This window comes from Pogoniulus pusillus, chromosome Z (assembly GCF_015220805.1).
Source record: "Pogoniulus pusillus isolate bPogPus1 chromosome Z, bPogPus1.pri, whole genome shotgun sequence".
Classification (NCBI taxonomy): Eukaryota; Metazoa; Chordata; class Aves; order Piciformes; family Lybiidae; genus Pogoniulus; species Pogoniulus pusillus.
In genome coordinates, this window is record NC_087309.1 from 12,578,711 (window position 1) to 12,599,694 (window position 20,984).

General features: G+C 54.2%; 1 protein-coding gene across 1 annotated transcript; it reads right to left on the reverse strand.

Annotated features, from left to right (window-relative positions):
• Nucleotides 1–16,731: 16,731 nt before the first annotated feature.
• Nucleotides 16,732–20,002, reverse strand: LOC135173678 (uncharacterized). The gene is made up of 8 exons (XM_064140763.1): nucleotides 19,183–20,002; nucleotides 18,993–19,067; nucleotides 18,822–18,896; nucleotides 17,884–17,937; nucleotides 17,769–17,804; nucleotides 17,637–17,681; nucleotides 17,300–17,443; nucleotides 16,732–17,204 (listed from the first exon to the last, which is right to left on the reverse strand). Exons 1-8 carry the CDS (start codon nucleotides 20,000–20,002, stop codon nucleotides 16,867–16,869), a joined length of 1,587 nt encoding a protein of 528 aa, XP_063996833.1. The 3' UTR covers nucleotides 16,732–16,866.
• Between the last annotated feature and the right edge of the window lie 982 nt (nucleotides 20,003–20,984).

Below are 20,984 nucleotides of genomic sequence, written 5' to 3' on the forward strand. Positions count from 1 at the left end.
GAGTGGGCAAGATGAATTAGAGAGAAAGGGAACCCTGCTGACCCTTCTTACTCTGCTGGGGATTGCTCCAACCTTCTGAGCTCTTCCTAGCCCCACAGGGTTCTTCAAGGGTGAGTCCTCGGCAAAGCTGCATCACAGCCCACTCACCAGCAGCCCTTCCCCCTGTATCTCGGGTACAGAGCCCTGCAGAGGGAGATTTACTGGATGCCTAACAGGATTAGCAGCTGCGGGTGGGCAGGCAGCTATGTAATAGGATTGCAATCTAATTAGACCTGCTGCTTAAGAGCTGTCTTGCAGCGGGCCAGAGCAGGAGCTCAAGGGGCTGCAGGCATGGCTAAAGGGGGCCAGAGCAGGAATGGGGTGGACAGAGCAGAAGAAGGAGTGAGCTAGTGAGGGCCACAGTGGTGTTCGTAGGGTCAAGGCTTTGTTACCTGTGTCTTCAGGCTTTGTAGGGGATGATGGCCACCAAGCCTGGTGTGTGCAGGCAGCCCTGGGTGGCAGAGAAGGAGCCTTGGTCAGTATGCAAGGTGGCTGAGGGACCTGCAACTGCTGCTCTTCTTCCTCCAGAAGCTCACCCTCCACCCTTTTATCTGCCATGCAAAATGCCATGTCTGGTCCAGCCAGGTGGCTGAACGAAGCTTGCTTTTTAATTTTAAATGTTACTGACTTCACCAAGGCCAACTGCATCCCCCTAGCAGCAGCAGGGCCCAGAGAATAAGGAGCTCAGCTTCAGCAGCATGCCGAAGGGTGGTGCACACTGAGCAGGGAGCTTGTGCCACTCTGGTGTGGTCCTACTCAAATACGCCCCAGTTTCACGCAGATATCAGTACTCCATGCAGCATTCTTACTCCTCCCTCACCCCCCATCTCACTGCTGTAGGGCTGAAGAGCAAACCTGCTGCTTGCCAAGTTTATGTTGACTCTAAATTAACAGATCCTACCGAGCCTGTGGTGGGATGTGCATTCCCCTTGCACGTAGCTCCTGGCCTGCCCCAAGGCAGGCATCATGGGGTCTGACTTCCTGAGGGGTTCTGGCAGAGGTGTGCAGGTTTTTTTGCTGGTAGAGCTCCCCATGCAAGCTCAGAGGAGCCATGCATTGGCTCTGCTGAACTCTACCTCTCCAGGCTATTGGGGTAGCTCAGTGCTCACTCTCGTTTTAATTAAAGCTGTGGCTGCATTTTTCATCTCAAGGACAGGACAGGCAGCCGATAGTGCTGCTGGGGAGGGAGCTCAGCCAAACAGCACTGGAAGGGATCCAAGCACTCTATGCTAGCCCAGCTCATCCCTTGGGTCTTGTGTGCTGCCTGCTGAAATATCGGAATACCCCTCCCTGCTTCACCCCCCCAGGCCCAGCAGTGCAGAAACCCATCCCTCTGGCCAGGAGGCTGGCACATCTTGCAAGGTAGTACAGTGTTATACAAGTGCAAGTCTGAAAGATCCTGGCACCTGGCATGGTGAAGCCAGTCTCTCCTGTGGGGGACACAGGGTATGCAGCACCATCTATCCCACTAAGCCTGACAGGGAGTGTGCTGGGATGCTCCATGTGTCCTGCATCTCAGCCACCTCTGCTTCATTACAGGGTCAGGAGCACTGCCCTGTCTATTGCTACAGGGCTGAGTGAACTTTGGTGGTGCGCTCATGGTCTCTAACCTTAACTCTGTGCTGATGTACCCAAGGCAAAAGCTGGATTCTGCCTTCCTTTCCTGCTCAGAGTGCTGGGGTCTCTATGACTTCTATTTGTCACACCCTCCCCCCCAGCTTCCCCTTCCTCCCCCATAGATATCCTTTCTCGAGCTCCATTTCTCTCTCTGCCAGCCTCAGCAACCGCATAACCATGGCAACAGTGTCCCTATAACAACCAGGTACATCTGACATCCCCATGGCAACCACATCCTGGAACAGTCATCGAAGAGGTTCACCTCCTTGGCACAGGGATGGATCAGGGAGCTAGAGCCCCACAAGGGAAGGTGGCTTCAGGTATGTGGTGGCAGACACAGTTGGGAAGGGCTATGGCCTGGTTCCTGGCTTCTGTCCTGCAGGGAGGCTGTAGAAGAAGGGGGTGGCCCTGGGAACAGCAGCACCCTAGCCCAGCCTCCCAGGTCTCAGTCCTGTCCTGCAGGCTGAGCTGTCAGTACCATTGGGCTCATTCCTTTCTCTGGCAGATGCTCCCTGGAAATGGATATCCCAAAGGCCATGATCATGCTTTTCCCCACAATTTTGGATTCTTAAATCCCACTGCAGCAATGTTCTGCCTGCTGCCCTATCTGTGGGGCTGCCAGGCCTTCTTACCACTGCCCACCCTTGTCTGCCAGACCAGACTCACCAGTGAGCTGCCCTGATGCTATCTGTTGTGCAGATGGCTACTGCATGCCAAGCAACTTTAATGTCAGGCTAAATTACCAAGCCCTGCAGCAGGCTGTGCAGGCAGAACTCATCATTTCTCCTGCTCACCCTACTCTTGCATACCTGAACAGGCACTCGCAGGTAGGGGATGGTGACAGGTCCCACCCTTTGAGGTCTCCCTGGGTGCAGGAGCGTGCTGTGCCTCTTGCTAGTCCAGGGGACTGTGTGGTGTGGATGGCTGGGTGGCTGTTGGTACTACCAGCTTGGTTGCCTGGGGGTTGCTGGTCTGTGTTCAATGAGACTCCAAGGATGATTTTGTCTCTGCAAGGTGCAGGAACAGGTATGTAGAGAGGAGTGCACAACCCTGCTCTGTTCCCACATTGGCATTTTCTCCCTGTATCCCCATGGCCTGAGGCAGCAGATTCCCAACTGCTATCCTGGGAGGTTCTCACACCCCCTTCTCAGTCTGCTGCCAGGATCCATCAAGACAAAGCCTTTCCACCACACTCAACATAAATTCCACTGTGGGTGCAGCCAAAACTTGTTCCCTGTCTGGGCATGGTTGTCACTGTGCTGTTTTGGGGATGATGGAAGGCTGGGAGCATGGCCTGGCTGCTCTCTTTTTCTGCAATTTGCCCTACACAGCCTGCAGCCACTTGATGATTTTCTCATCAGAGTAGCAAGTCTCAACTGCTCTCCCCATGCAGACTCATCCATCACCCATGCTTCGCACTGCTGCACAGATCACAGTCACTGGAGCTGCCTGCCCTGCTCTGCCCCTGGATGTCCCTCTGCCCCATAGGGCAGCCTAGGGGGAGCAGCTCTGAGCATGCAGAGGCATCCTGCTTCCCCTGCAGTAACCCATACACAACCTGTTTGCTCACCGCTCCTTCTTCTCCATCTCCTAGCCCTGTGTCTCACCCTTCCACTGACATCCTCAGGCCTCATTCCATGTCAAAACTTCAGCTTCAGTCTGCAGAATGCTAGGCAACGGCCAGGTGGGAGCCAGGCACCTGCAAATGGGAGCTACAGCTACAGATGAAGCAAGCCCAGTCTCAGTTTGTGATCTTCCACTGCTCCTGCTATGAGATATCGATCCAGGTCCCTTGTCCAGGGCAGCACACTGGCAGACAGAACTGTGCATGACAAAGTCAGCCTAAAGCAGAGCTAATGGGCTTGGAGGTGGACTGGGAGCATCAGGAGACAGTACTGCTGTGGCAGCTCCTTGTGCCACAACAACCAGGGCTATGAGAAAGCATCAGGGTGGCAGGGCATGCCCAGTTTTGCATGAGATTATGGGTTCAGAAGTCATGGAGAAGAAGGACATATGGTGTAGCTGTACCTGCAGGGACTGGAGCATCAAGGGACAGTCACATGGCTGGAGGGAAGCAGCAGACAGAGAGGGGAGACATCATGACATGGGAGGCATGGTAAATGTGGTGCAAGTGTAAAGCACCATGACTTTCAGCTGCTGGTAACTGTGTTTCTTGGAGCAAAGCCTGCTGGAGGGCCAAATCTGGTACTTGATCCCTGGCAGTTTAGAAGGGGGCTGTTGAGAGCTGTTCTGCTGAGTGGAAAAGCCACTTGAGTCGTGCTTAACTTCATCGAGGCAACTGCATAGAAATCAGGAAGCTTGCTGAAAGACATCAATAGAGCATCAAGGAAGGAAGGAAGAGCTCCTGCAGACACCACGAGAATTGCTCAGAGCAGCACACTGGAGACTTCCAGTAAATTAATGTGTCTTATAACAAGATTTGCAGGGCTGGTATAGCTGAGGAGTGGAATGGTGTGGGCAAGTGGGTTAGAAAGGTCATGTCTGAAGGAGGAGAACTGTGTGAGAATAAAGAGCACAAGAAAAGAGGCTGAAGTTATATGGAAAATCAGAGCAAAATGCCCCTTAAGAAAAGGCTTTGAGGAAGATCTTGGCAACAGCACAATATTTAAAATAATTTTGCAATGCTGACTTTGGGGCATTGCTGTAGCAATGAGACTCCAGGGGTACCCAGCGGTGCACTAGAGAGCTGTGACCTGAACCTACCTCCTTTGAATGAATCTTGAGGTAGGACTTGCATGTCCTGCAAGCCTCTGCCTTCTGTATTAGGACAAGAAGTTCAAGCAGTTCTATTCCTGAGGCAAACATCCAGGGCCCATAGACTTGCACCACAGGGGGCATGCTGCTAAAGGAGCAGCATTGGTGCTTCACGACCAGCACTAAAGGAAAGGACCTCTGGCAGGCTGAGATTGTGAAAACAAAGTCTGCAAGTACAAACTGGAGCTGTGCTTGCAGGTAGGCAACTAAGGCAGTTAACTCTCTTGAGAAATCAGCCTTGCAGCCACAGAAATCAAACTGCTACACCAAATGCTATCCTGGATACATTTGTCTCAAGAAGTAAGCCTGCAGAAGAAGACAAAACTCTGTTAGTGGAAGCCAAAAACATTTTCCACGGGGTGCAACGCCACCGTTCCCTTTATGGCTTGCAGATTAAAGTTTGCTCATAAAAAACAAACATTTCCCCTCACTCAAATATTACCACTAAAATTTCCCTTGAGAGAAGCAAGTGCTAAGCACTGCATTGTTATGTATGCACAGTGCTCTCAGTGGAAGCTGTATTAAAGAAACCACACTGAATCTTACTGTGGTGAGTGTGAGTTGTGTCTATGCCACGAGGAATATTACAGTTTATTCTTACTTCATATCAAGATGCTTCACCATATCCAGGGCTCCACATTTCAAGGAGGAGCATTTTGGCTAAAATGTGAAATGGACGTGGAGCAAGTGCAATTCAGAGGTTCCTGGCTCAGAAGGAAACAAGGATGGGAATTCTTGGTGGCTCTGGGCTGGCATCCTCCAGAGGAGCTTTGCCCCAAGGCATACCTGCAGTCATCAAATCTGCCAGCACAGCTACAAGTCCTACACGAGCCTATGAGGATTGTTGTTTGTTACAATTTAAGCTTCCTGGAGCTACAAGCCCAACAGAACAAAATCTAGGATGCCCTCTCAAACTAGATAGACTAAAAAGGGTAAAAACACCCAAAGAACAGCCTTAAACAGCAATTTAGAATCACAGAATCATAGAATCAACCAGGCTGGAAGAGACCTCCAAGATCATCCAGTCCAACCTAGCACCCAGCCCTATCCAGTCAACCAGACCATGGCACTAAGTGCCTCAGCCAGGCTTTTCTTGAACACCTCCAGGGACGGTGCCTCCACCACCTCCCTGGGCAGCCCATTCCAATGCCAATCACTCTCTCCGTGCAGAACTTCCTCCTAACATCCAGCCTAGACCTACCCCGGCACAACTTGAGACTGTGTCCCCTTGTTCTGTTGCTGGTTGCCTGGGAGAAGAGACCAACCCCCACCTGGCTACAATGTCCCTTCAGGCTTTAACAGTAAATAAAAGGTATTTAAGGTAAAGGGAGGTTACAGAGATGTAAGGGATGGGAGTAGGTACAGACACACATGCAAAACCAGGCTGGATGGCAGTGGATTCTCTGGATAGATATGGACTGTCCCTGGGACGCAGGAGGGAGCAGGGCTGGCCACGTCGTTAGCTGGCCGCGTAGTTACCAGGAACAGCAGCAGCAGGGAGAGGTTGCAAAACAAAGGCATGAAGCAAGAGAAGCTCGAATTGCCTCTTAAATAGGGTTGTGGAGAGGAAGTGGAAGTGGGATAAACTTTGACCTGGAGGGTCCTTCCCTCCAGGAGGGGCCAGAGACACCTGGGGTCAGATTGCCAGATCACTCCCCCAGCCCTGGGCTTAACCTGGAACATTGTTCTAGTCAGCTAACGAAGGTGTCTCCCGTGGAGAAGATGGAGGCTTCCTCCCTGTTTGGGGGAGGACCTGCAGCAACACCCAGCTCCTCTTAGGGAGCCACTAAGCACTAGTACACCCTGAGGATCAGGGTGCAGTCACCCTGCTGCAGAGAGGTGCCAAGTGCTCCCAGACACTGACCATCTCCCTGTACACTGCCTTCAAATGAAACTCAGTCTCAGACCCCAAGTGTGCTCTGGTTCCAGCCCATCTTAAAAAACTCACTTGACACTGTCATCTGACAGCAGATTGGCTGCTCTGCTCCCAGAGTCTTCATTTCTGTCTCGTCTGCTGCAAAATGGAGAGCTTTCTTCAGGCAAATCACATGAAAAGACATTAACGTCTGATGAGGGTGAAGGATGCTGTGCAAGATCTCCCTGAGCTACAGCCAGGTGCAGCACAAGGAGGATCCACTTCAAACAGGGGAAGCTGCTTTGTTAAAAAAATAAGTGAACTAGGGCTTCTGTCACCAAGATAAACATCCTGATATACTTCAAAGCAGCTTCCTCTCCTTGTCCTTAGACATCCCCTTCTGCTTCACTCAGTTCTGGATTTTTGAGTTATGCTTCTGCCTAATCTGTCCTGTGCTGTATCCCAGATGGGTGGTTGTTTGCTGGGGAAGGTTCTGGGTGCTGCTCTGCAGTGTGTGAGACCTCGGGCATCACCCTGGACTCAAATATTCCACCCCTGCTTTCTGGCCCACCCTCAAGAGGTAAGAGTTGCTGGTGAAAGTGACTCCATTTCCATTGGAAAATGTCATGCCTGACCACTGGACTAGAGTGTCTCCATGCCTGGTGATGTCCATCCCTCCAGATACCACACCCACAGAGGCTGAAGACTGGCAACCACTTGCACCAGGAGAGGAATGAGGAGACAGGAGCAGTGTATTCAGTGTGCCAGTGGGAGACACACTGCACCCAGATTTACCCCATGGCAAACTTTCTTCATGCAAAGTTGATGGGAAGGATTTGGCAAGGTTTGAGTGCCAGGCATGTCAACACACAGTGCTTTTGCCACAGCTGGGGCTTTAGCAGGCTGGCCATCAGAGCTGGGCTGCAGGATAAGCCAAAGCCAGGGTGTGTGCACCTCACTGTATTATCACAGGGACTAGAGTGCCCTTCAGGCCAGGAAAACAGAGAGGAGAGACTAGTACAGTGGAGAAGCTGCAGGGCTGAGCAGCAGGACCAGCTGGCCACAGAACATAGCCCAAAGCTACTACTGGGGCAGCCACTCTGCCAGCATTTGTCCTTGCCAGGATGGGGTCAGGCTCTGTGCCTGGGGAGATGATGGAACAGATCCTCCCAGGTGTCATGGTAAGGCACATGGAGGACAGGGAGGTGATTCAAGACACCCAGCGTGGTTTTATTAAGGGCAAATCCTGCCTGACCAAGCTAGGGGCTTCTATGACTATGTCAGTAGATAAGGGACAACCTATGGATGTGATCAGTCTGGACTTCTGCAAGGCATTTGACACAGTCCCCCAGAAGCTCCCATTTGCCAAGTTGGAGAGAGATGGATTTGATGGGTGCACTGCTCAGCAGAAATGGAACTGGCTGGATGGTCACATCCAGAGTGTAGTGCTCTATGGCTCAAAGTCCAGATGAAGAGCAGTGACAAATGGTGTCCCTCAGGGGTCTATATCAGTGACACAGACATGGGGTTGAGGGCACCATCAGCAAGTGTCCAGGTGACACCTGGAGGATAAGGTGACAGAAAGCAGCCCTGTGGAGAAGGACATGGGGGTGCTCATGGACAAAAAGCTGGACATGAGCAGGCAGTGTGAGCCTGTAGCCCAGAAGGCAAATCACATCCTGGGCTGCACCAAAATAGGAACTGGCAGCAGACCCTGAGAGGTAATTCTGCAACTTTACTCTGCTCTGGTGAGACCTTACCTAGAGTACTGAGTCCAGGATTGGAGCCCTCAGTATAGGAAGGACATGGACCTGATGGAGCAGGTCCAGAGGAGGGCCACGAAAATTATCAGGGGGTTGGAGCAACTTTGCTACAAGGACAGGCTGAGGGAGCTGGGGTTGTTCAGCCTGGAGAAGAGGAGGCTCCAGGAAGACCCAATACTAACCTTTCAGCATCTGAAGTGGGCTACAAGAAGGCTGGAGAGACTATTTACAAAGATTTGTGGTGACAGGATGACAGGCAACGGTTTCAAGCCAGAGAAGAGCAGACTTAGATTATTACTAGGAACAGATTCTTGACTAGCAGCTGAGCTGGCCAAGCCACTCTCCATCATTTATCAGCAGTCCTGGCTCACTGGAGAGGTCCCTGAAGACTGGAAGCTGCCAATGTGATACCCATCCACAAGAAGGGTCGAAAGGAGGAACCAGAAAACTACAGAGCTGTCAGCCTGACCTCAGTGCCAGGCAAGGTCATGGAACAGGTCATCTTGGGTGCCATGACAATGCACCTACAGGATGGCCAAGGGATCAGGCCCAGTCAGCAGGGGTTTATGAAGGGCAGGTCCTGTCTCACCAACCTGATCTCCTTTTATGATCAGGTTCCCTGCCTGCTGAATGTGGGGCAGGCTGTGGATGTAGTCTACTTGGACTTCAGCAAAGCCTTTGACACTGTCTGCCACAACAAGCTCCTAGCCAAGCTGGCAGCTCATGGCTTGGACAGATTCACTCTGTGCTGGATCAAGAACTGGCTGGATGGCAGAGCCCAGAGAGTGGTGGTGAATGGTGCCACATTCAGTTGGCAGCTGGCACTAGTGGTGTTCCCCAAGGATCAGTGCTGGGCCCAGTCCTGTTCAATATCTTGGATCTGGATGAGGGGAATGAGTCCAGCATCAGTAAGTTTGCAGATGACACCAAGCTGGGAGCAGCTGTGGATCTGTTGGAAGGTAGGAGAGCCCTGCAGAGGGACCTGGACAGGCTGGATGGGTGGGCAGAGGCCAATGGGATGAGATTTAACAAGGCCAAGTGCAGGGTTCTGCACTTTGGCCACAACAACCCCAAACAGCACTACAGGCTGGGGACAGAGTGGCTGGAAAGCAGCCAGGAGGAAAGGGACCTGGGGGTGCTGGTGGATAGTAGCTGAAGATGAGGCAGCAGTGTGCCCAGGTGGCCAAGACAGCCAATGGCATCCTGGCCTGCATCAGGAACAGTGTGGCCAGTAGGACAAGGGAGGTTATTCTTGCCCCGTACCGGGCACTGGTCAGGCCACACCTTGAGTGCTGTGTCCAGTTCTGGGCCCCTCAATTCAAGAGAGATGTTGAGGTGCTGGAAGGTGTCCAGAGAAGGGCAACAAAGCTGGTGAGGGGCCTGGAACACAAACCCTATGAGGAGAGGCTGAGGGAGCTGGGGGTGTGCAGCCTGGAGAAGAGGAAGCTCAGGGGGGACCTCATTGCTGTCTACAACTACCTGAAGGGAGGCTGTAGCCAGGTGGGGTTGGTCTCTTCTCCCAGACAACCAGCAACAGAACAAGGGGACACAGTCTCAAGTTGTGCCGGGGAAAGTCTAGGCTGGATGTTAGGAGGAAGTTGTTGTCAGAGAGAGTGATTGGCATTGGAATGGGCTGCCCAGGGAGGTGGTGGAGTTGCTGTCCCTGGAGGTGTTCAAGCAAAGCCTGGATGAGGCACTCAGTGCCATGGTCTAGTTGACTGGCTAGGGCTGGGTGCTAGGTTGTACTGGATGATCTTGGAGGTCTCTTCCAACCTGGTTGATTCTATGATTCTATGACTATAAGGGTGGTAGAACACTGGAACATATTGCTCAGGGAAGTGGTTGAGGCCCCATCCCTTGAGATATTCAAGGTGAGGCTTAACAGCACTTTGGGCAACCTGATCTAGTTGAGGATGTCTCTGCTGACTGCAAGGTCGGGGCTGGACTAGATGACCTTTGGAGGTCCCTTCCAGCCCAGCCCATATTAGGTTTCTATGATTCCATGGAGCCAGTGAGCACACATCACCTCCATGTCATGGTGTGCTGGCAATGGCTGTGAGTGGGGCAGAGGGACAAAAGGTCACTGCCTGCTCCACTGTCAGGTTAAAACTTTTCTGATTTCAATTCCTCCAGACATCATATATAGCTCTGAGATGGGACAGGACGATGCACAGGAAGGACATTATCAGGCAGGAGGAACAGCTTTGATTTCCTTCAGAATAGGATAAATGCAGGGAAAAAAAAACTCCTCTGGGTCCCCATCACTGCAGAGGTCTACTGTAATCGTTCTTGGGGAGGGGTCGGGGGTGTCATACGGCTGCTTGGCTTGCTAAAGCTGCTGTGTCGCAAGCTGTTCTGCAGGCTGGTGAGTGGAGTGGCACGTCCCAGCTGTGCAGAGCAGGACCCTTACAGTGCCTGAGCCAGCAGATGGCAGCATGAAATCCTGCCGGGACCCGCTGCTGCTTCCACTTCCATTTCGCAGTCACGGAGCCTTTTCTGTTGGGAAAGATTCCATACCGTCCGGTCCAGCCATTATCTAGCTCTGCCAAGACGCCTAATAAACCACACTGCTGCGTTTCTAAACACCCCCGTGGACGGGCACTCAACCATCTCCCTGGAGAGCCTATTCCAGTGTTTGATAACCATCTCAGTGAAGAAGTTTCTTCTACTCAACCTAACCCTTCCCTCGTGCAACTTAAGGCCATTTCCTATCATCTTAACCACTTGTTACATGGGAGAAGAGATGAACACTGCCCTTGCTCCAGCCTTCTTTTGGGTGGTTGTAAAGGGTGAGGTTGAAGCACTGCCCTTGCTCCAACCTTCTTTTGGGTGGTTGTAAAGGGTGAGGTTGAAGCACTGCCCTTGCTCCAGCCTTCTTTTGGGTGGTTGTAAAGGGTGAGGTTGAAGCATTGCCCTTGCTCCAGCCTTCTTTTGGGTGGTTGTAAAGGGTGAGGTTGAAGCACTGCCCTTGCTCCAACCCTCAGCCTCCTTTTTTCCAGACCATGCCAAGGGTTCCCTCAGCTACTCCTCATAAGACCTTCAAGTCCTTCAACAGCTTTGTTGCCCTTCTCTGGACCATCTTCAGCATGCTGATGTCTTTCCTGTAGTGAGGGCTGCAAAACTGAACATAGTACTCAATATGGCCTCTTCTCCCAGGCAACCAGCAATAGAACAAGGGGACACAGTCTCAAGTTGTGCCGGGGTAGGTCTAGGCTGGATGTTAGGAGGAAGTCCTTCACAGAGAGAGTGATTGGCATTGGAATAGGCTGCCCAGGGAGGTGGTGGAGGCACCGTTCCTGGAGGTGTTGAAGAAAAGCCTGGCTGAAGCACTTAGTGCCATGGTCTAGTTGACTGGCTAGGGCTGAGTGATAGGTTGGACTGGATGATCTTGGAGGCTCCTTCCAACCTGATTGATTCTATGATTCTATGTGGCCTCACCAGCACCAAGTACAGGGGGCAATTAACTTCCCTACTCCTGCAGACCACACTATTCCTGACACAGGCCAGGTTGCTGCTTACCTTCTTGGCCACCTGAGCACACTGTTGGCTCATGTTCAAGACGGCAGTCAGCCAACACCTCCAGGTCCTTTTCTGCTTGGCAGCTTTCCAGGCACTCTGCCCCAAGCCTGTGGGATTGCATGAGGCTGTTGTGACCCAGGTGCAGGACCTGGCACTTGACCTTGCTGAATTTCATAAAACTGGCCTCACCACATCGATTCAGCCTGGAGAAAGCCTTACACGCTCCAAAACGAGCCTGCCTTCTGCCCAGGCTTTGTATGCCTGGAGCAAGAGTGGCCTCAAGCAGACACGGGGGGGGTGTTTCAAATGGCCTCCTCCAGGAGCAGGAGGTAGCTTTGCCTGTCTCAGACCCTCCTCATCTGTGCCTTTGAGTGCCAGCCAATTTTATCTTGCTCAAACTGCCCAGTGCATGCAGGTCTCACTAGGAAAAAAGGGGTTGTGTGGTTCAGCCCTGCTGCACTGCCCCTGTGGCGGATTATTAGTGGAGGAGCACAGGGAGGACCCCAAGGCATGCTGCACAGGGTGCCCCTGAGGCGCAAGAGTGCCACAAGCCCCTGGCAGGCCAATCCCCTGCCTGTCTAGCAGCCCGATCTACGCCCTCCTGCATGGCAGAGGAATAGGAGTGGGGAAGCGGCGGGGGGATGGGGAGCTTTGCACTCGCTTTGCATCGCGGAGGCGACTCCCCGACCACGGAAGGCATGCGGGTGGGGCGGCGATGCCCCAGCCGTGGTGCAAGATAGAACCAGTAGTGTGCTAACCCCCTCAATCTCACGGGAACCAGCCGGGAACCAGCCGGGAACCAGCCGGACATCAGCCGGCGGCGGCCGCCGTCAGCACCCGAGAACACCTCCGCTCGCCCCGCTCCTCCCGCCCCGCTGCATTGGGATGGGTCTTTGCTCCGCCCCGCCCCGCGATTGGATAGAACGCCCCTCAGCCACGCCCCTGTTCCTCGTCGCTGATCTTTTATTGGCTACCATGATGTCACTCTAGCTCTTGCTGCGCCCCGCTGCCACTCCCCCGCGTTCCCTTCGTGTCCTCACTGCCGCCGTCCGCCCCGGCACGGCGTGCGCGCCGCAAGCACCTGCACCCCACTACACCGCCTCGCACCCTCACTGCAACCTCAGTGCACCGTCACGGCTGCCTCCTACAACTGCACTGCACCTCACTGAACTGCACTGCATCCTCACTGCACCCTTCTGCACCCTCACTGCACCACCTCCTGCACCCACACCGTGCCCTGCTGCACATTTAGTCTAACATTCCCAGTTCCTGGTACTACACGCTGTTGTCTTCCACTGTTCCCCTGATCTGCAGCCCGCAGAGCACACTACTGCAGGCCTTGCTGCAACTACACCCTCCTCTGCAGCCAGCTCCACACTCCATCCCATCCCAGGGCACTCCTTACTGCACTTCATCTCCGGCCACGGTCTTGTCCCCTCTGTGTGTGTGGGAATAACCTTCCCCACTGCTCCACCATGCCCAGAGCTTGGTGAGCAGGAGCCACGGAATCCTGGAACTGGAGGGAGGAGGCTGCAGCCTCCACTGGGGAGCACAGCAGGATCACAGGGAGCAAGGAAGGGTGGTGAGGAGTGTGGTAAAATGAAGGTAACAGCACGGTAGCAGGGAGCACAGCCCAAATTTCTCCTCTCATTGCAGCCTCAATGGTTGCAAGCAGTGGTGCTTAAGAAGGGACAAGCTACCTTTCTCCTGCATTCACCCACCCACTGTAATCAGATCCAGAGGAGGAAAAACAGAACAGAGCCTTTTGAAGTTACGACATCTGAGGCCTGAGCTGCTGGTCAGCAACCTGTCACATTCTGCTAACTGCCTGGCAGCACGGGTGATAGTTTGTGTGTGCCTGTGCCAGCATCAACCCCACGGGGGCCTGGTTCTCTGCCCACTGTTATGGAGAGAGCATGCCCCTTCTCTCTGACTCAGGGTGCACAGTTTGCATGAGAAAAGACACCCTGCCACAATATCTAATGGGCTTCCCATGCACTGCTTACCCACACTTCTCTGTCAGATGCTGATTAGGCTGTGATGTTGCTGCTCACTAGCATCATAACACCTGCCATCACCCAGATGGCTTGTTGTTGAGTCCCATGGGCTATGACCCAGGCCTTTCTCCATGGCTTGGACACAAGTGAGGTACACCTGGAGGACACAGGGTACCCTGTCAAGCCCTGGGCAGACAGTGTTTCTTGCTAGGGTATGCATGTACTGGAGGCAGCAGTGTGCCATTGCATGCAGCCGGAAGGGCAGGACTTCAGGAATACCTTGCTGGGGAGCTACAGGAACGTGTGTTGCAAACACCTTGGTGGTTGTGCATGACATATCAGCAGCACTGGCCTCAACACACCCTCAAGAGGAGTAATAACTGTTTCAATCTGGACTGCTTGCCCATCTTCCTGGCATAGACTGCAATCTGTGGTGTTCCTCTTCTTCTGGGAGATGTGGCAGATCACCTAGCAAGTTGTATGTATCACGGCAGGACTACCGTCCTGAAGTCCACTTGCTCTACACCAGCAGTATTGCTTACATCCTCTCCTCGGATGAAGTGGAGAGATTCTAGAGGCAGTCAGCATAGAATCATAGAATCATAGAATCAACCAGGTTGGAAGAGACCTCCAAGATCAGCCAGTCCAACCTATCACCCAGCCCTAACCAATCAACTAGACCATGGCACTAAGTGCCTCATCCAGGCTTTGCTTGAACACGGCCAGGGATGGTGCCTCCACCACCTCCCTGGGCAGCCCATTCCAATGGGAAATCACTCTGTGAAGAACTTCTTCCTAACATCCAGCCTATACCTACCCCGGCACAACTTGAGACTGTGTCCCCTTGTTCTGTTGCTGGTTGCCTGGGAGAAGAGGCCAACCCCCACCTGGCTACAATGCCCCTTCAGGTAGTTGTAGACAGTAATAAGATCACCCCTGAGCCTCCTCTTCTCCAGGCTAAACAGGCCCAGCTCCCTCAACCTCTCCTCATAGGATTTGTGCTCCAGGCCCCTCACCAGCTTTGTTGCCCTTCTCTGGACATGCTCCAGCACCTCAACATCTCTCTTGAATTGAGGAGCCCAGAACTGGACACAGCACTCAAGGTGTGGCCTGACCAGTGCTGAGGACAGGGACAGAATAACCTCCCTTGTCCTACTGGCCACACTGTTCCTGATGCAGGCCAGGATGCCATTGGCTCTCTTGGCCACCTGGGCACACTGCTGACTCATCTTCAGCTACTATCTATCAGTACCCCCAGGTCCCTTTCCTCCTGGCTGCTCTCCAGCCACTCTGTCCCCAGCCTGTAGCGCTGCTTGGGGTTGTTGTGGCCAAAGTGCAGAACCCTGCACTTGGCCTTGTTCAATCTCATCCCATTGGCCTCTGCCCACCCATCCAGCCTGTCCAGGTCCCTCTGCAGGGCTCTCCTACCTTCCAACAGATCCACACCTGCTCCTAGCTTGGTGTCATGTGCATACTTACTGATGCTGGACTCAATCCCCTCGTCCAGATCATCAATAAAGATATTGAACAGGACTGGGCCCAGCACTGATCCTTGGGGAACACCACTAGTGACAGCTGCCAACTGGATGTGGCACCATTCACCACCACTCTCTGGGCTCTGCCATCCAGCCAGTTCTTGACACAGCACAGAGTGAATCTGTCCAAGCCATGAGCTGCCAGCTTGGCTAGGAGCTTGTTGTGGCAGACAGTGTCAAAGACTTTGCTGAAGTCCAGGTAGACTACATCCACAGCCTTCCCCACATTCACCAGGTGGCATGTCTGCCCCATCCCCATGGTGAATCTGGGTATTCTGGTGGAGGTGGCTGGGGTACATACAAGCGTCAGTGACCACTTTGCCAAGCACAGTGTGCCATAACACGTCTGCAACTATTGCTACTTGGTGATCTGAGGGGAAGCTTACCTCAGTGTGCTTCAAGTCCTCACCACCAGCTGCGGCTGCCTCAGCTCACCATCTGGGAACGACCCACCACGGACCTAGTGACCAAGGAACAACAGCTACAGCATGTGCTGCCTCCCCAGCCTCAGTGCTGCCCAGCATGACCTACCCAGGCTTCTTCCCTTGTAGAAGGATGAGGACTACCCTGTGAGTCTAAATCCTCTCTCCTGTTCATCAACAAAGATTGCATCTCTCTCTGTAATCACCAAAGATAAAGATTGCCTTTGTTACCTTCCGGGACTCAGACTAGGTGCTTGGCTGAAAGCTCAGGGATGCAAATCAACAGACAAGCCTTGGAAATCCCTGCACCTCAGCCTGGATGGAATGCCCAGGATGCCTACATCTTATCTCAGCTACCCCGAAGAGAAAAGGCTCCTGTGCATTCAGGGTATGGACAGGTACAGCCAGGGAGGGGGCGGAGGCCCTCTCCCGGGTGGCACCGCACCCCTGCGAATGCAGGAGGATACACAGGAAGATTTCCTGGGGAGCTGCAGCTGGACACTGAGCAGAAAAACTGTCTAAGAAGGCAGGAGGAATGTCTGCCAAAGGGTGGCACTCCCAGCAGACTACCAGGTGTGCACTTCTACCAGACTACCAAGGGCAGACCTCCACCAGACCACCAAGTGCACCTCCACCAGACTACCAGAGCTGCACCACCACCAGAAGAACCTCTGACGAACTCCACAGATTATCCCTGGGCCATGCACCTATCTCTCTCTTTCCCCCTCATCTGCGACTGAGGGTAATATGATCCCAGCTCTTTTCCTGCCCTGCTTCTCTTCTTCTCCGACGTTCTCTTTATCTCTCTCTCCCCTCCCCAAGCCCTCTCTCCCTCTGTTTTGTCCAACCTTATTCTTTAATAAATAGTTTTGTGGTGATATATGGTCTCGTTTGCACCTTAATTTCACAACATGGAAATCCAAAAGAACAGGTCTTGCTCCTCTGGACAGAGATACTGTTAATCTCTATTCTCTGGACCTTGACAAGCCCCAGGAGCCCTTCTCTCCGCAGCCTGGCAGCATGCTGTCGAGATTGAAGTCACACTGGCACAGCTGATTGCCACTGAGGAGCAGGCTGCGGCAGAGAACTTCTGCATTGTGGTGTGTTGCCTGGTGGTTTCTCAGAGGCTGTAGTTGAGTTTCCCCTATGCTCATCTCGAAAGTGAGAAGGGGAACATCCCCCAGAGAGGGGGAAAGAATTGCTCAGCTGTTGTCACTGGTACAAAAGCTATTTGTAATTTTATTAAAATGTTTTTTCTATAAACGTCCAAAATACCTGGGGCCTCTGCTATAAAGATCTGTCACATCTTTGTAGCAAAGCTGTCAGCCCTGGGGCTGGTGGCACTCAGAGAGGTGTGCAGCTGGTGGTTGGGGGCATTCGAGGCTCCTCTTTGTGATCAGGGGAGGTGTGGGGAGTGCCAGTGGAGCAGGGCACCCCAGAGCCACCTTCAAAAAGGGACATGTGAGGCATGTGGTGGCTGAAGGGGTTGGGGTGCATCTGTGGATGGAGTAGGAGCTGGTGCAAGGTCTCTCCCACCTGCACCAGGCTGTGGGAGAGGAGGTGGAGATGGGAGACGGTGTCACTGGCAAGGCTCTCCAGCAGTGCCTGCTGCTGCCGTGATGTCTGTAGGATCTGCACCAGAAGCTGCTGAACACTCTGGAGCAAGCCTGCCACGCCAAATCCTGCAGTGAGAAGGAGTCAGTGGCAGCAACCTTCACCAAGGATGGCTCTAAGAGCTACATGGGGATACTAGAAAGTTGCTGCACAAAGGACTCACCATGCAGGCTTGCATATGATGCTTCTTCACCTGCTGCCAGATGCTCACTTGTGGTAGCTGTTCTGGATGAGCCTAGGGCTGCAGCGGTCACTGGCAACATGTGGTTTCCTCTTCCTATCCCTGGGGATGTCTCACCAGGAAAACCTGCCACAATGGTTTGGCATGGTGGGAGCAACCAGAGTGCTGGAGCCACCCATGCCCCATGCTCAGCCTGACTCTGATACAGAGCCCTGGGAAGGCATGTCCTGCATGATCCCCTGCCCTCCGTCCCCATGGGTGGGGAGAACAGAGCTCTCCTCCAGAGCGCGGGGACTTGCTCAAAGCTGCAGACACTTACTAGCCTTTTGATCATCTCTTTCCTGCTTTAAGGCAGTGTGACAACCTGGAAAGAAAGCAGACACAACTCATCAGCTGCAGCTACTTTTTGCCCTGAGGTGCAGAAACACAGTGGCCTGGGCATGGCACTCACCCAGGACAGGAAGGGGTGGGAGGCAGCAACCAGTGTCTGAAATGAGAACCGTATCAGTCCCTGCTTGTGGGGCTGAAAGAGTTTACTGAGATGAGTGGGGCAAGGAAAGCCTTACGTGGCACAATAGTGGGGGTAGGTGGCACTCCAGCGACGTGGTTCCCACTGGCTGCTGTGAGAGAGCAGAAAGCAGAGATGCGTCGTTTGACAGGACCTGTCAGGAGGTCACCACCAGCCTGGAATCTGCCTGGCTTGTCCTGGCCAGTCCGGCAGCCGGACATGCCCTAGCCACAGCTCCACAGCACCCTGCAGGGCCCCAAAGCACTTCATGAGCTAGACACAAAAGCAGGAGTCACTCACTCACCACTGCAATGCAGCCAGCTCTGGGCTGGAAGGCAGCAGCGGCATAGCAGCACACAGCAACGCTACACAACAGACTAGGACTGGAAGTCAAGGAGAATCCCACATCCACTTGAAACTGCAGGGGGAATTTAGGGAGACAGAAGGTGATTACCCAGTGAGGGATGCTGGCTGGTGTACCCAGGTAAATCGGACCCAGGGACGTATCCTTTGTCACCTCAGTGCCAAAGAGCATGCACAGCGAGTAGGGTGCAAGATCCACTCCTGGGTGGGCTGCAGGGCAGGGAAGCTGCAGGCACCTCTGGCCCTCATACCCAGTCCTTAGTCATCTGAAGCTCAGGAAGGGGGCAGACAGGACATGCCGAAGGAAATGGAATCATATTCGTGCGGTGCCACACAGCCTTTGAGAGGCTTCTGGGCCACGCCAGCAGATTGCCAAGCCCTCAGGCTGGGTCAGAGCTTGGAAGCCCCTCCTGCTCTACCCCAGACATCCCCATCCCCTCACTCTCTGGGGCTGATTTGGAGCCAAAGCCTCTGGACAGAGAAGTCCCAGCACTCTCACAGGCAAGCATCCCTTTTGAGGCACTTGTGATGGGCCCTCAGACGCCCTAAGCCCTCCACTCCCATCATGCTGCCATGGGCTTGGTTAGAGCCGTGGCTGTGCAGCCTGGTGCAGTGGGGCAGACTGGTACTTACATGTCTCTGGCTCGTCCTTCACACGCTGCAGCAGCGGGGACAGCAACACTCCTGAGGAGTCCCCGCCATCATCCTCTGCAGAAGGAGGGTAAGGGGGTGCAGAAAAGAGCTTTAATAACCAGAAGATGTGGGCTGCCTGCCACCCGACAGCCAAGCCTAGCCCATGAGTACCTGCAGGCTCTGGTGAGGATGGAAAACGGGTGGCAAGAGCTGACCTGTGCTTCCTGGGCAGCTGCTTCACCAGGTCTAGAGGCAGAGAAAGAGATCATCAGCAGGCTCTGAGCGCCCGCGCAAAACCAGTGCTCCCCCAGGATCCATCCAGCCACTGTGCCAAGCCCACCTGCCTGTCCCTGGAACCTACCTGGCATCCTGCGGTCGCCGAAGACGGGCCGCCCAGCCGCCTTCCAGATGCTCTTCATGGTCTGGTAGTGTGGGGGCAAGCGGGGCGAGTGGTGTCCTGCTCTCCGACGTGTCTCCCGCTCCGAGTGGAAAGCCTGCTTGAGCGCCTTCCACTTGGAGCGGCACTGAGCCACGCTGCGCCCGTAGCCGGCAGCCGCCAGGCCCCGGGAGATTTCCCGCCACAGAGCCTCGTTGGGTCGCGACGTGGAGGCCATGAGCAGAGTGGCCTCCCCCGAGCCCTCCACCAGCGCCAGGAGGCTGCTGACCTCCGCCTGCGTCCAGGCTCGCCCACGGGGCATGCTGCTCGGGGGTGCCAGGGGAAAAGCCAGTCCTGGGCCGGCCGTGAGGCTAGAACGGGCAGAGATCAGCCCCGCGGCGCGGCCGGTTGCTTCCGAGGACGCGCCGGGAACCTGTCGCGCCGCGCCGCGAACTGCGCTGGGAGCTGCACCGGAAGCCGCCGAGGGCTGCGCCGGGAGCAGGGCCGAGGGCCACCGGGAGCCACACCGGCGGCTGCACCAGGAGTGCCCCTGCGCTACACCGGTCGCCGCGCCGGGAGGTGCCGGGAGTCGCACCGAGCATGTGCAGCCACGGGAGGAGCCGCTGGGAAACGTAGTCCTGTCCGCACCAGCCCGCCGGAGCGGCGTCGTTGCTTGCCCGCAGGCATGCCCACCCTGCCCGGCCGTTGGGGTGGAGGTGGGCACGGAGACGAGGAGATAACCTCCTCTGAGAGGGCTGGGGCAGTCTGCCCCCCACCCCCCGAGGGCATAGCAGGGATGGCACATCGTGACAGCCCTCGAGGCTTCGGGCAGGCAAAAAGCACCTCCCGCGTTCCAGGGCTGAGGTGCAGCTGCGGCCCCGCTCGTCCATCGGTGGAAAGTTGAAGTTCTCAAGACAGGAAGAACAGAGGAGGGCCACGAATATGGTCAGAGATGTTTTAAATAACAGGCACAAACTTAGGTTCATGCAAAAAAAAACAAACCTATGAGGAGAGTCTGAGGGAGCTGGGGTTGTTCAGCCTGGAGAAGAGTATCACAGTATCATCAGGGTTGGAAGAGACCTCACAGATCATCAAGTCCAACCCTTTACCACAGAGCTCAAGGCTAGACCATGGCACCAAGTGCCATGTCCAATCCTGCCTTGAACAGCCCCAGGGACGGCGACTCCACCACCTCCCCGGGCAGCCCATTCCAGTGCCCAATGACTCAGTGAAGAACTTTCTCCTCACCTCCAGACTAAATCTCCCCTGGCACAGCCTGAGGCTGTGTCCTCTCATTCTGGTGCTGGCCACCCGAGAGAAGAGAGCAACCTCCTCCTGGCCACAACCACCCCTCAGGTAGTTGTAGACAGCAATAAGGTCACCCCTGAGCCTCCTCTTCTGCAGGCTAACCAATCCCAGCTCCCTCAGCCTCTCCTCGTAGGGCTGTGCTCAAGGTCTCTCACCAGCCTCGTCACCCTACCCAATTTTTGGGTAAGTGATCATAGGCTACTCTCCCACATATCCAATAATATCCACCCAGGCCTGGCCACCCATTTATGATTTTGCTACCATTAGTCCAGTTTCTCAATTGGAATGGCATTTCCAGAGGAGTGCCCCATCTTTCCCATGTATTTTAGTTTCATTCCACTCATAGTCTCCTTCACATTCCAAATTCCCTACAAATTGATCATCATCCAGTCTCTGCCAGCAATTCCTTCGAGTTATACTGGTTTGTAGGACCCAATGCTGCTTTCTGTTACCTCTCTCCACTTTCCAGGTGTTAGGAT